The sequence below is a fragment of the Orussus abietinus genome, unplaced genomic scaffold, assembly GCF_000612105.2.
Source record: "Orussus abietinus isolate OABI.00-Male unplaced genomic scaffold, Oabi_2.0 scaffold35, whole genome shotgun sequence".
NCBI classification, from domain to species: Eukaryota; Metazoa; Arthropoda; class Insecta; order Hymenoptera; family Orussidae; genus Orussus; species Orussus abietinus.
The window spans coordinates 504,738-520,012 of NW_019394237.1; the positions used below are offsets into that span (position 1 = coordinate 504,738).

Here is a 15,275-nt window from a genome sequence, read left to right on the forward strand (position 1 = left end):
GTTTGCTCGAGTGAAATAATTATCCTTTGGATTAATAAAATATTCCTTTGGTTTGATGAATTTTTTTTTTTTCTTTTTTTTTTCTCCGTTCAAGAGGGAGCGAAACCGTCGACGTGATTTTCGATATTCTGATATATATCAGGCCCTCGAGCTTTAATTTTTAGCGCGCGATGACGACAATTATTGTCGTTGTTTATCGAGGAAGAGAGATTCAGGGAATTGAAGGAATAATTTAGGTAATTCAAGGGGTGATAATTTGATTGGGACAACGTCAAATGGATTATCGTAATTCCGAAGAAATTTCGCATCCAATTTAAGTCGGGTCGAATGATTAATATCTTTAAAAGAAATATTCCTTCGCTTCGGTGAAACTCTCTTATCTCAGGGTAGAGTAGGTGATAACTCGAAGACTCCGACCGAATGTGTAATTACGAGTTACTCCATCCCGTTGCGTACGTACGGGACAATTAATTTTATTAATCATTCTTGGCGCGGTGAGACAATTGCGAGTTGTGCGTTCTTGCGGATGAATTTTAAGTACCTTTTCTCGGTTTGAACCTCCCCGATAAGAGAACTCTTAGGGCTGATATCACCAATCGTGATTAATGTGAAATTCCGTAACATAAAAAAAGTTATTCTTAACTATGATTAGTTAATCTTGAATCGATGAAATTCACGTTGCCGGCAAAAATTAAGCCAACTGTGATTAAAATCCATTGTTTGATCAATTTTACCGTTGTTGCCTCATTTAAGGGCTTATCATTTATACAGGTTCATCACCGATTTCGATCGTTCAATTATTTAATCAATTGTCGTGCATCACCGCGACAAGAATAATCCGACGTAGTTTAGGGCCAACCAGGTATTGTTATAAAACGGCAAAGTGTATTGAAGGGACTCCTGTCGAGGCGAAACTCGGCCTCGACTTTTCCCTTCGCACTTTGCCGCAGATATATAAATATAAATATTTAAATATATATATATATGAACGTAAAGGAGCTGATCGCTCTCGCAAGGAGACTCGCATTCGATATGCAAATGTTCCCAAAGAGACGGCGCTTTGTTAGTGGACATCACGGTGAAAAATCGAATATTCTGTTAAGGTGATATAAAAGGATCATTACATATATATAACGTTAAAATATTTATAAAACTTTTCTCCAAGAGAAAAATTTTATAAATATTATACATATATGTATACATGTATATATATATATAGAATGACCCTTTTATATCACTTTAACACCGTGAACAAGAAATCGCCATGATAAAGGAGACGGAAAAGAGACGAAACGAAATAAAAAGGAAGCGATCATGTGTCTCCCTTCTGGATGATAAACGATCTCGAGTCTTCCATTTCGCAAGGATCCTCGAGATCGCGGCGTTGACGATTAATTATTAATTAACGATTAAATTATCGATTAGCCGCCTACTCGGTTCTTGTCACTCGTATACATATAATTCCGCACCCTCGCGTTATTACGTATTTATACCTTGCGTTTCTAGGAACCGCCTAACTATTAATCCGCACTTGCGTTGTCGCCGTGTAATTCGTTGATTACGTTTTGTATACGCAAATAAACCACGAGAAGTCGCGCGCAAAATCGTAACAGTCGACAAAGTCCCGCGTCTCGTTGCCATAATATGGACATTTGTAACGTATCCACTCGCTCGTTACGTTATTTCTCTTACGTTACGTATTTACTCGGTTATTACGTTGCATTTCAAACATACTTGCCTTTGCATGACATTTCCACGGTCCTTTAAACGGGATTTTCGGTTTTGCGCTTGGTTTTTAAATATGGCGCCGATCTTCGAGATATTTAAAAGTCGAATTTTTTCGCGCAGCCTGTGGAGTTGAACGGTGGCGCCATCTGTCACGTCGCGGTGGAACCCGGTCACCGGTGGTCGGTAATCGCGTGCTGCGTTACCGGCGCCCGATAGTTTCCTGGAGAGCCGGGCGGCCATCTTGTGTCTTGTTTGCGAATGGCGGCGGCGCGGCCGGAGTTGCGTCGAGCGAATTCGGAACGCGGCCGCTCGCGGCAGGGCCCTCAATCGCGCACCGGCAACGGAGGACGACTCATCGATCACGGCCCTAAGAGCGCGGGAGAGAAAGAAGCGTGCGGTCGATCTCGGCGAGCCAGGACAGCGAAAGCGCCACCGGTTGGTCGGTATGTAAACCTGCGATCCCATCTCCTCGGTCTCGCGACCGGCCGATCGGGTGGGAGGAGAGCGTCCCGGGAACCCGTCACTCGGCCCCGCGTTCGATTTCGTCTCTCGTGTTTACGTCGTCTCCAAAACATCGATGACCTTGAAACCTGGGCGGGTCACGTGGGGCGGAGGCGGCTTCGGGATTGGCTAGCGACGCTGCGCAGTCGGATGCGCGGCAACGTTCAGCCAATCAAATCCCTCGGTTCGCGTGCCAGGAGACTGGCGGCACCTTTCCTCTCTCTCTCCAGCCTAACCATGAATGGAAAGGAGGGAGAGCGAAGCAAACCCCTGAAATCCCACAAAAAACATAGAGAAACATAGGAATACTCTCAGGTACTTGTTCCGATCGTCCGAGTGCCGTTCAGTCGCGATGGATCTCATGAGGTTAACCATGAATTAACGGGTTACGCGGGGAACGATCTCGAAATGGACAGGTTAGGCGCGGGGAGGGTAACCGCGCGTGTCATTGCTTCTTTGTCTTATTGTGTGGGATTAAGTGAGAGGGGACGCGGGAGACCGGTCTCTCGGGAGATGGATGGGGGTATCGGATGAGGCGGGCTGGGAGCGATCGTTGCGTCACCCGTGGCGGAAGCTGGAACTTTACGGGTAGCGCGTTCCTTTAGACAGAAAGAGAGGGGAGAGGGCAGGAGATGTGAGAGTGAGCGAGATGGCGAACTAGTTTTCCGAGAGGGGCAGGCGGAGTGCCGATAAAGAGGTTAGCTCTTTATGTGGTGCGTGCGTGCGTCGTTGTTGCGTGGTAGGGGAGGCGCGTACGTGCACGTACACTCGTAAGGGTACGCGCGCCGCCAGTGTTGTGTGTCCAAGATGAAGTCCGACTCTAAACCTTTGTTGACAGCTCGGGCGGAAAAAGTGAGGCATTATACGTAAGTAGCGACCGACGGGCCGGCATCGCGCTACGGGATCGAGACGACCGACTCGCCAGTGGCATCAAGGGACGAGCCAACGGCCCCGGGGAGGAGCCGTCGGGCGGCACGAAGCACCCACGGACCGCCGACCCAGGAATAATGTGTAGCTCTGTGGATTCGCATTCCAGATACTTGAAGGAATTTCGCGTGGAACAATGTCCTCTCTTTATACAGCGCAAGTGCACCCAGCACCGGCCCTTTACATGCTTCAACTGGCATTTTATGAACCAGAGGAGGCGCAGGCCCGTCAGGAAACGCGACCGCACGTTTAACTATAGTGCTGACAATTACTGTACCAAGTATGACGAGACCACTGGCATATGCCCCGATGGAGACGAGTGAGTCCAATGCATTTTACTCTACTGTTTTATTACTCGTTTATGGATTAATTATGGTTGTCGGGGTACATCGGAGTTAGTTCGATGCTTTTGATACTTTTGATAGGCAGGTATTGTAGAGAGGGAAATGGGAATTGGAAGAGAGGTTATGGTTTCGATGTCCAGGGTGGAGAATGTCAATGAAATTGTGGTGTGAGGGTCGAGTTGCAGTGGGTTTTAGGTCCAGATTTTCTGGTCGGTAATTGTTGGTTTCATCGATGCGCAGGTGTCCATTCCTACACCGAACTGCTGGTGATACCGAGAGGCGCTATCATCTGCGGTATTATAAAACGTGCATGTGCGTGCACGACACTGACACTCGGGGGTTCTGTGTCAAGAATGGTCCACATTGTGCATTCGCTCACGGGAACCACGACCTGCGCCCTCCGGTGTACGACATCAAGGAGATCCAAGCGCTGGAAAATCCTGACTCGGATCCTAACTCCTCCTCAAATGGGCCGAATATTCTTGACAAAGAGAGGAACCTCATGAATGAAGACCCCAAATGGCAGGACACGAATTATGTCCTTGGGAATTATAAGACGGAGCCGTGCAAGAGACCTCCCAGGCTATGCAGACAAGGTTACGCCTGTCCACAGTATCACAATAGCAAAGACAAGAGGCGCAGCCCTCGCAAGTATAAATATCGGTGAGTCTTTGAACACTGCTTTAATAAATAACACAGAATATCCCACTTTAAATTATTCTGTAAAATACATTACGAAAACAAAGTTTAATGAACAACTACATTTTCAAACGTCAGTCTCATGTCAAAAAGACATTCTGTATGTTAAATTTAAAGTAAAAATTTAGGGAAACAGGATTAACTTTTAGGCTAGCCGAGTAATAGTGCCTGTAAAAGTTGTAGGTTTACAGATTACAAGAAACTCGGTTTGAAGAAAAAAAATGATTTCATTTAAAAAAGTTGTATTCTTATTTTTTAGATCAACACCGTGCCCAAATGTAAAACATGGCGAAGAATGGGGTGAACCAGGCAACTGCGAACAGGGAGACGCATGTGCGTACTGTCACACACGCACTGAACAACAGTTCCACCCTGAGATATACAAATCGACAAAGTGTAACGATGTCCAGCAAGCTGGCTACTGTCCCCGTGGTGTCTTCTGTGCGTTCGCACACGTTGACCGTGAGTGTACCCTCATCAATCGTACGTAAAAAACACTACATAATAAATATGTGCCTAGTTGCATGCGTGGCTGAACACCGAAGGAGCGAGCTTGGGGAACGTTTAATATCCCAGTCGATCGCTACGATCTATTAGTGACTTCCTTCGAGCAATCCCTTCGGCACTTCATAACAAGCATTGCATGAGGAACAAATGAGAAATCCTGGGCTCAGTACTCCTACCTCACTCTTAATGTTGAAAGACGCTTTTTATTTGTAATCTTTCGGGTTATATGAATGTGACGTCTAAGCTATCTCGGTGGAGCTTTTTTTCTAAACTGTACCAAATCGTTTGAAATTTTACCACGTGAATGTTTAGACCCTAAAGAAGATCATAACCTCCATGAAATTTTATTCCTTTTAATTTGTATATACGTTTTTAGAATGTTGATACACGGTGAAACTTCATGGGTGTTCGGAACCTTCGTTAGAGCCTGTGTATTTAAATTTAAAACAATTCGGTACTCCTAATTCGTGGGAATGTTTTTTTATAAACGATTCATCCCTTAAATGGCACGTCCATGTTATTTTAAATGGCTAGAAGAAGTCATTTAATTTTAAAAAAGGTCAGGTCAAGACTCTTCGATACATTTGACACTGAACACTGCTTCGACGTATGTTCGCAGCCCTTCCTCTCCTTATATTCCCTGAAAGGAAATTATTGTAAGATGAAAAGCGAGATACGAGTAAGGGTCGCTGATAATTGCATGAACACTCCTTTCGAAGTGGCCTCTGAGCCCATTAGTCCTATCGTAGAGTCTGAACCAAACGAAATATGCCCATCGAAGTTACTTCTCAAAGTTGATATCTATATTCGAACGTTGGTACGGTGTGCTGATGGAGCAGTGTTGCCAACAGAAGAAATGAGCCTGGCGAGGGACATGGCAGTGCCAATAGATTGCGGGACGAACCTGGCGGATCTCCTGAGCAACGCTTTGCCACCTGATAAGCGCATCCACGAGAAGGACAAACCGTTGAGCGACAGCAGCGTAAGTTCTTGACCTAGGGAGCTTGAGACATATGTTATAAATAATAGAGCAATTTTTATTAACAAATTGTATCTGCAGAACGGCAGTGGAGAGGTCTCGGAGTCAGCCAGCACCAGCAGCCTCGGAAGCAACAGCTCCCATAGCAAAGCACCAGGTTCTCAGTTGCACGGTGCCAACTCTGGCTCTGCTATTGGCGGTGGCAGCGGTCAACAGAAGCTCGCAGGCATCCTGTATAACCCTTCATCCCTTATGCAAGTCGTAAGTCTTGTTAACCAGTGATAAACTTGATAAAGGTGGCTACACATGTTACGATAAACCCATAGTGATTTGTAAATATGAGGTTGACAGAAGTCGCCTTTGATCTTCGATTCCAACTTTCTTCTTTCTCCAGGGTGAAATCCGCAAGCAAATGCTGGCGATTGAGAGCGATCCTCTCCTAACGAACGCCGAGAAGTCGCAGAGGAAGCAGACCCTCTACATAGCTTACAATCTGAACGGAGCTTTGAACAACCATTCTTTGGCGAAGGTGTCCCCACTGTCCAGCTCGTTTTATCCCAACGACACCGTTGAGTCCGTGGTCGGTAAGTATCCCTGGTTAAGTTTCGGAGGGAATTCTCTATAAGTTATAAATTATGAATGGTGTCGTTTATACGCTGATTTAAACCCTGCATCCTTAGGCAACGCCCTGGACGACTTACACTTGGACGACCCTCTGAGCCTGGTGGACTCGATGCACCGAGACACGAGTTCTCCCATCAGCAACTCGATATCCGCAGGGCTGGCCAGTTCCGGGTTGCTCGGAAGTTCCGCCCCTGTGAACATCCCAGGAATGGCCGAGCGTTCGGTCCTCTCGAACTTCTCGCCCTCGACCTCGAGCCCCCTTCAGCAACTCCAGTCGGCGGGTTTCCTAACCGGCTCGAGATTCTCCCACCAGGATTCGATGGAATCGGTAGGCTTCATCGGCGGTTAACCGGAGGCGTGGTGCACGAGATCCTTAACGAGTTTTCCCATTCGCAGACGATGCCGTTCATGAACCAGGTATCAGACCCCTTCGGGAAGCACATCTCCCAACTGAGCAGCTCGGCCTCGAAGCTGAGCGGTTTCAACAGCAGCCTCTTCGACTTCACAAGCCAGGGCGTCTCGCCGTCCCGGGGTCAGCCTCTGCCAGCCTCGCCGCTAGTCAATGCCTTTTCCATCAGCCCCAGCAACACCAGCTCCTTGACCGAGGTTAGCGTTTTAAGAGACCCTCCTCATCCTGGAAACGACCGCTTAACGTGGAATTGGGAACACGAAGAGTCCTATAAATAATGGTTTTTCTGACCGGTACGATCAGTTGCAGGTACAGAGACTCCGGGAAGAGCTGACGACGAGTCGGGCCCAGTTGGCGACCTGGGACGAGCGCATAAACCAGGCCAGGGCGGCTTGCGCCGCCTGGCAGCTGGAGAGCGAGGAGGCCAAGAGGAAAGCCTCCATCGCCGAGCAACAGAGAGAAGAGGCCCTGATCCAGGTTAAGGCCCTCAGGGAAAGCGAGGCCTCTAACGGCGTCCCCTACCTGCACGCCCTGAAGAGGACCAACGATCTCAGGACGCTCTCGATAGCGACCCTGAAGTCTATCCAGACACAGCTTCGCTCCGACCTCGAGGAAGTGGAGAAGGTGCGCCGAGACTCCTCTACGACCTTAAATTGCTCGTTTTTTAACCTCATCGAGGGCGACTTTCCTTTTTGTCATTTAATTAAGAAAATCGTTTGACCTTTCATTTTTACGGTAGGGTTCTTCAATGATTACTTTAATATCGGTGGAAATGTAACTTCTCGGGTTAAAAGATGCCGAATGGTGATGTGACTATCATTCTGAAGAGGTTGTACTTCACCCGATGCAATTGAACTTAAAACTAATATTGAATATTTTCTTGCTTTTTTCAGGTGCTGTACAGAGAGACGGCGACCAAGTGCATGGTCTGCGAAGAGCAGAACCGCACGGTGACCCTGTCGCCTTGCAACCACTACGTGGTGTGCTCTACCTGTGCTCCGAGCCAGCGCGAGTGTCCGTATTGCCAGACACCGGTCGCCTCCACCAGTTAGGCGAAGCCACCCTGAAGAGCGACCTCGAGTCGACTCCTAGACGCCGGAATAATCGAGGGACGGGAAGACGCCTCTACGACGCCAGGACACGGCGGAAACACCGCGGAAGAGGCGCCAGCTCCCGCTCTGATCCTTCCCGCCGGTCAATCTCTTTGCACTCTCCTCCTTCGTACTTAAACCTCTCGCGATGACGAAGTACGACAGACCCTCGTACTCCGTCAAGGAGGAAAGTTAACCGGCAGGGGAACGAAACCTACTTTACCGACGCGAACTCCATTCTAGCCCGCTGACGATCCCTCTCGACGAGGATGAAGGGAATTCCGAGACGTGGGGCTCGATTCTGTACTTCGTATCGTGTGAAAATGGTAAAAGCGATCACCTAACATCCTCTATCCTTACGGTGAAAATGTGAGGACCTCCCGCGATCCTGTAACTTTTACCCTGGTGAAGATGCGAGATACTTAGCGCGAGGCCACTCGGCCAGGGTGCAGAATCGGGTGAATGAACTCGCGCGAGAAGACTCGCTCGGGATACAAAATCGACCACTCGGGGCTGAGTTTTTTTTTTTTCCATTTTGAGATTCGCACTAATAAATTCACGTGAGATCATTGTGCGAGAAATGAATACTCTCGCCGAAGGATACAGAATCGAACCCCCGGGGCTCGGTGGCTCGCAATTAGTCGGCATTAGATTTTCGTAAACCAAGCTGCTCGACCTTTCGAGGTCCCTCGATTGGGTATATTCTAATTCCGATGTGTCGATCGCCGTTAATGTTAATTATTTGTTGTACCGGCCGGGGAGGGCCCTGCGAGGGCGACCTCTCCATGGCTGCGTATTATTATTAATTTCTTTTTTTTTTCTTCGTTTCGTTCCCACTTGGATATTTATCGGTTTTATTTAGGAACGGTGAAATTAATGGAGACCTCGCGCGGTTTAGACACGGAGTCGGACAATTATTCGTACTGGAATTTATCATACAGAGTACTCGAGGGCTCGTCGTCCTCGGGTTCGGTAATTAACAGGAGAATTAGGAGTAATCGTACTAATTGTGTGGAGATGGTAGGGGAATGCATGGTTACGAGGTTGGTTGAATTGGTGTTAGGAATTCGTGGCGATTAATCGGGAATTCCCGATGATTAATTGAGAATTCACGGCGATTAATTGGACATTCGCAGAGTTTAATTGAGAATTCACGGCGATTAATTGGGGAGTAGATTTGAAACTGTCGGTGATGAGTCTTGGGGGATTCCTTGGAGTGTCGCGAGGTTGTTGAAGAGCTCCCTCGAGAAATTAGGGAATTTAGGGATTACTAAATGTAATTAGGACGTGGCTTGACGGGCGGATAAAAGGGGTATGGCTTTTATGGGGAGGATTCTGACTCTTAAGGCGACGTTTTATTTCCCATCTTGACTGATCGTCCTTCGGGGGCTGTCTTTTACAGGTGGTTCTCGTATTTCCGAATTTATTGGCTCCTAGCGACCGATCGTTAATCGAGAATTTCTAGGATTTCCGGTCTGAATTCTGGCGAATGAAATTCCTCAATTTTGCCGCGTATGATTTTAGATAAATGGAATTCCATGTGGAATGAATTAACGAGGATGAAAATGAGCGATATTCGCCGCGGTACGATCTGAGATGAAGAAATTCCTGTAAGTCGTATCCGAATAGAAAAGATATTCCGGTCAAGGAAATCCGTCGGGATGAAAATTAGTTAATTTCGCCGCGTACGATTTTTAGAGGAGAATTTCAACCGGCGAGAAATTTGCGGATATAAATAACTAGTGAATTTCCCCGCGTACGATTTTTAGTATAAGCGATTCCGATAGATAGAATTGACGGAGATTAAAATGGAGCAATACTCGCCGTGTACTACTTGAGATATAAATAATCTGTCAAGCGCGAAATTCGCGGAGACGAAGGTTAGTGAATTATCCCGGGTTTCGATTTTAGATGAAGCTCGATGAAATTCGTAAATCGGGAACTGCCTGGAAGACGACCTTCGCGATACTCTTGGGGACATTTCTCGGGAGGTCCTTAGAATACCTGAGGGGTCTCGTTAGGCTTCAGAAAAATTCAGACGAGGGGAGAAGAAAATGGCAATGACAAATCGAGAGATCGGCCTTCGGTGAATGAAACTCGTCGAGACCTACACGGGACGGGGAAACTTTTCTCAGGATCGTATATATATTTTTTTTCTTCTTTTATTTACCGGGTTCGCCACGAGTCTAGGGGGTCTTCTCCGGTACGATGACGAATTAAAAGCTCGTCGGATTTCATGAAGAGATCGGTTGCCTGTGGTGTGCACACTCGAGTTTATAGAAAGTGCATGTGTTTGGTTGCCCCCATAAATTCGTGCCCTTTTAATATATATATTTTTTTTTATTTCAATTAGTTTTAACAAATAGGGTATTAAAATATCGATTAATAAGATATATATATATCCCCTCGTCGTTCACGATTTTTTCCCGACGTTCAAGTCCTCGATCGTCGCTTAAAAAAAAAAAAATAAAAAATGATAATCCGCTAAAATGTTAAACATTTAAACGGCAGGAATTTTTTCCCATTTTTTTCTTTCCATCTAAACTAATTTATTCCAAGTAGGAAAAATTAACATCGATTAATGATACATTCCCCCTCATCCAGGATTTTCCCCCGACGTTCAGATGTTCAGTCGTCGCTTTAAAAAAATTAAATACAGTCTACTAAAATGTTTAACATTTAACCGGCACGAATTTACGGGTTTATCAAATATATGTACACTCCTGGACATGACGTGTCTCTTCCCTGATAATACAGTACCACCGAGGCAAGAAGACCCATTCATGTCCACCAGTGTACAGAGATAAAGATCGAGTCGCGATATGTATAGATATGTAACCAGGATTAGGATGTGGCGCATCCGCTAATTAGTAATAACTATAACGAGTATTAACAGATTTTATATTTTCGTTGAATCTAAGGTACACAAGCATAGTCTCCCCCCCTCTCTCTCTCTCTTGCGGACTGATTTCGCGCTCTCCTCCTCGCCGTCTTAATCTAGGCTATTTCCTCTCTCTCTTTCTCTCTTGTATCATTTTTTTTGTCAATGTCGAGGGAGCGCGAAATAGTCCCGATTATATATTTGATCAGCTGGTCGCTCGGGTTGCTCACCGTTTGCAAGAGATTACTGAATTAATGATATATATATATATACACATAAATATATATATATATTTAACCGTGCGAGGATACAAAATGGAGGAGTTTAACTAACTAAACTGTGTAAACGCGGTATAACGATTTAGCAGCAATAACGGAATTAGGAATTTTTGTAATAGCGCTAGTTTCTTCAAATTGCTTCGCGATGCTCGTCCTCGGATTGAGAATGCACGACGAAAGATTGTCATTGTTTTTGTTCTATTATATTTTCTTTTTTTCCTCCATTTTTTAAGAGATCGTAAACTACCGTCGAAAGGGACGCCTTTCTTGTCCCCCTTATCATTTTATTTGATTTCTTGTTCTCTCTTTTTTTTTCCTTCCCAAGAGAACGAGTATCGCGGACCCGGAATAATTAATTAATTGATCCTAGGTCTTAGGTAATAGGTATTTACTAATGAACTAATTAACCTAGCTACAGTACTAACGAGTTAATAGTATTATTTAACGGATGACGGAATTATGTTGGGTGGCACCTCGGGCGAGACCGAAGGGACTTCCGGTTGCACGGTTGCGTTTGATTTTAAATCGTTCTTATTCTTTTTTTTTTCCTCAGGTGTTTTATTTTGTTTTTAAGGGGATGTGAAAGTGGCATCCGAAAGCTCAATCGTTCATAAAACTTTTCATAGAACTGGGTGTCTCAAGTCGTTTCATACCTTAAAACGTGAATACGGAGGCCCTAAGGCAAGTCCTGAAACTCGGAAAATTTCATTTTGTATAAACTACTTTTAAAATACCTATGAAGAAATTTGAAAAAGAATTGAAATTTCATGAGTTTCGGGACCTTCCTTATGGTCTCCCTATTAACGTTGGAGAGTTTCAAGCTATTCGGTAAACCGAGTTGGGAGAAAAGGTTTATAAACAAAACCTTCTCGACGCCACTTTCACATCACCTTAATTTGGATCCAATGGTCCCCGTTTTCCTTTTGTAATTATTGCCCGTGATAATAATCGACCATTCGTATATTGATCGTTACAGGCAAACTGTGCAGAATAAAATAGAATTCTAGAGAAATTTTCGACAAGAATAGCAATATAAAATCCATGGGCATGGATCCTGTTACACTATATGTGCCCATAATTGTGAAAGTGGTCTAAGTCAAAATAAAAAAAAAAAATGAGTTATCAGTTATTTCACGCCATATTATTTCAAACGAAATTAATTCAATGTAATTTCGAAACAAAAAATATATGACAGACCACTTTCATAATTATGGGCACATATATATATATATGTATATACGTCCATGATTGATCCTCATCTTCAACTTCCGGGTGTTCCATTATCATTTTTAATCTAAATCAGGGCCAAATAAACAAACGGCGACGTGCAACCGAGGTTCTCGCTACCACGCATTTCTTTTGTACGATGTGGAAGAAAAAAAAAAACAAAAAACAAGAAAAAGAAACGAGGAAGCTGCATTTTTCTAGGATCCGCTCTAGTGGATGTCTCTCTTACTCTCTCGTTCGTGGTGTTTCGTGTCGGCGTTAGAGATCGGATATTCTGGTGACTGTAATTTAGGAATAATTAGCACTTTTCATACGCTTTTAAGATATATTACGGATGCGTGTCCTTGCGTGTGTGTGACCGTAGGTTCTAGGACGAAAAGTCCGATCCAATTTGTTAAGGTGGTCGCACATGTGACAAACAATCGTAGCGATATGTCATGATTTAATCGACAATGTATCGACTAGAATTTTTACTCGCATTTATTATCGCAGTCAACTTCAATTCGCATTTATTTTCATTCGTATTCATGTCGCATCGAGTCTCAATTTGCATTTATTTCGCATTGAATTTCTATTCTCGCGGTTTTGTCAAAACGCAATGTTGCAAGAACGTGTTTCACCCTTAATATTATTAATATCCATGTACAGACTCGATTTAACCGTATGGATCACAAATCGCTGTGAATTTGTCGTTACATGTAAAGCCACCCTAAGGCGATTTGTAAATGCCGCCCGAGGGGTCAATTGTTTATGAAGCTTTTCATTTAATTAGGTGTACCCAATCGTTTGGAACTTCACCACTTGAACGTTTAAGCCTTAACGCAGGGTACCTCGTGTAGTCTTTTTTTCTTTCTTCTCTTTATAAGCCTTTTTTACTTCTGCATTCTCTGCTCAGGGTCTCCAGGTTCATGTGGTAAAATTTGAAATGCCTCTATGCATCCAATTCCGAGAGAAGTGTCACAAACGATTGACTTCTCGGGGGCAACCTTTCTGTTGCCTTAAGGCGATGCCAAAACGGCATCTAGAGTTCTCGTTTACGAAACTATTCCCCGATCTAATGTATCGAATTATTTATAATTTTACCCCACGAATGTGGAGAGACCACGCGGAAAGTCCTGGCACGCGTGAAATTTCATTTTCTTTTTTTTAAATCATTTTCTTATATAAATAATTTTAATTTTACGTAGAGTTTACGTTTTAATTTTACGATGCGAGAACGGCATCTAGGGTTCTTGTTTATGAAACTATTCCCCGATCGAATGTATCGAGTTATTTATAATTTTACCCCACGAATGTGGAGACCCCGCGGAAGGTCCTGACACGCGTGAAATTTCATTTCTTTTTTTTTTCTTTTTAAATCATTTTCTTATATAAATAATTTTAATTTTACGTAGAGAACGGCATTTAAGGGGGGCTCGCGACCTTCCTTAGGGCCTCCACCTTCGCAAAAAGAAAAAAAAATGCCAATCGGCGCATTTAGCAGCGAATGTACTAAACGGCGTCCCTAGTTACACCGTTGGCCTGTTTGACGTTAGAATTAATCCTCGAATCGGACGATTTTCCAAATTAACCGTGAGATCTCTCTCTCTCTCGCGGGGGGGGGAATAATTCGTTAGGTCTTCGCCGAGTATGTCCCCGAGCTCGTCCTCGAGAAAAACAAGTACAAATTACTAGGACTTTCAATGACAAAGAGAATAAATAATTTAAAGGAAAGAAGAAACGAAAGAGAATGAAGAGGAGCTCGCGAGGAGTCGCGGCTCGAGGATCGCCAGGACGATTCGCGGGGAGTCTTTCTCGCGGCTTTTTTGTTTTGTTTTTTCTCCTCTTCTGTTTTACCAGCACTCGGTTTCCTCCTTCATTTTTCTTTGTCTTTCTTATTATCAATTCCTCCCGTTAGCGTTTTATCTCAGTCGTTTCATATCTCTGGCCCCCCCAGGGCGGTGACATCTCGCCGGAGCGTTAGACAAGTTAAGGATAAACAGAAGGAGAGGGGAAGAAGAAGGAAAGAACGGAAGGAAAACGCAATAGCGATTGCTGACAACCTAGAGGACTTAGGTCTGACTCGGCGGAGAGTAAAAGTTTCTTCTTTAAGGATATATACGTGTACGTGTATGTGCACGTGGGTATACATACAGAGACACGGGTGTATGTACACGTATACATATATATATATATAAAATTATAAATAGACATTAAATATTATATATTATATATATATTATCTCTATTAATGCGTAGAGTATGTTATATTCTAGGTAGGAGCGCATTATCGAATTTCCCTCCCTCCCCCCTTCTGTGTCCCTCGGTTAAAGCAATTTCGAAAGACTACGGATATAATTATTATTTAACGTTTTTGTAACTTGTTAGTAAAGAGAAGGTAAAACAAATGTGAACATAAGAAAAGAAGAAAATGGGGGGAAAGTAAGTAGCAGGGGACAAAAAAGAGGAACGCCGGTGGATTGTATTGAGAGGAGAAGCCGTGACGTCTAGCACAATCGATGGATTTGTGAAAAAGTGTTTTGATGGGTTTTCGAAAATGGCGAGATGTGAAAATATTCCGATAATGAACGACGAAGGGATGGGCACGCGGAGAGGGTACCAAAGACGTCGCGGTTTTGGTGGATTTGACGTTCACGGGGGTATATTGTGCAGAATAAAATAGAATTCTAGAGAAATTTTCGACAAGAATAGCAATATAAAATCCATGGGCATGGATCCTGTTACACTATATGTGCCCATAATTGTGNATATATACATTCAGATCAGAGATTGTCGGTCTGTCCGAGCACTGTCATAATTTAGTATATCAAAACGCGAGGCCAAAAGGAAAAACGTACTCGAGCGAGATTTTTTATTAGGTCAGTCTGTACTTAGACGGTAACACATTGAAATACTATGGATGTTTATGCAAACGATTACGAGGTGAACAAACGTCGGGATTATTACCTATGAGCGAGGGATGGACGGTCGTCTTAGTAAATCGGGTGCCACGTGGTCGAGAGTTTGACAGCTCGACCACGTGATCTGAAAAGTCACGTGGTCGAGTTTGACAGTTCAACCACGTGGTTGACTTTTCGATTC

At 44.3% G+C, this 15,275-nt stretch overlaps 1 protein-coding gene across 5 annotated transcripts; it reads left to right on the forward strand.

The window, feature by feature from the left end:
* The first annotated feature begins 2,029 nt into the window (after nt 1–2,029).
* LOC105695152 (RING finger protein unkempt) lies at nt 2,030–10,276 on the forward strand. 5 transcript variants are annotated; one of them, XM_012416485.2, is made up of 11 exons: nt 2,030–2,171; nt 3,068–3,475; nt 3,741–4,163; nt 4,459–4,682; nt 5,546–5,688; nt 5,767–5,946; nt 6,080–6,269; nt 6,366–6,637; nt 6,706–6,915; nt 7,022–7,342; nt 7,612–10,276. In XM_012416485.2, exons 2-11 carry the CDS (start codon nt 3,237–3,239, stop codon nt 7,768–7,770), a joined length of 2,361 nt encoding a protein of 786 aa, XP_012271908.1. In that variant the 5' UTR covers nt 2,030–2,171; nt 3,068–3,236; the 3' UTR covers nt 7,771–10,276. The 5 variants fall into 5 exon arrangements, with proteins under 5 accessions (XP_012271908.1, XP_012271909.1, XP_012271911.1 ...); XM_012416486.2 differs by having other exon boundaries at nt 5,558–5,688; XM_012416488.2 differs by having other exon boundaries at nt 4,459–4,661; nt 5,558–5,688.
* The last annotated feature ends 4,999 nt before the right edge of the window (nt 10,277–15,275 follow it).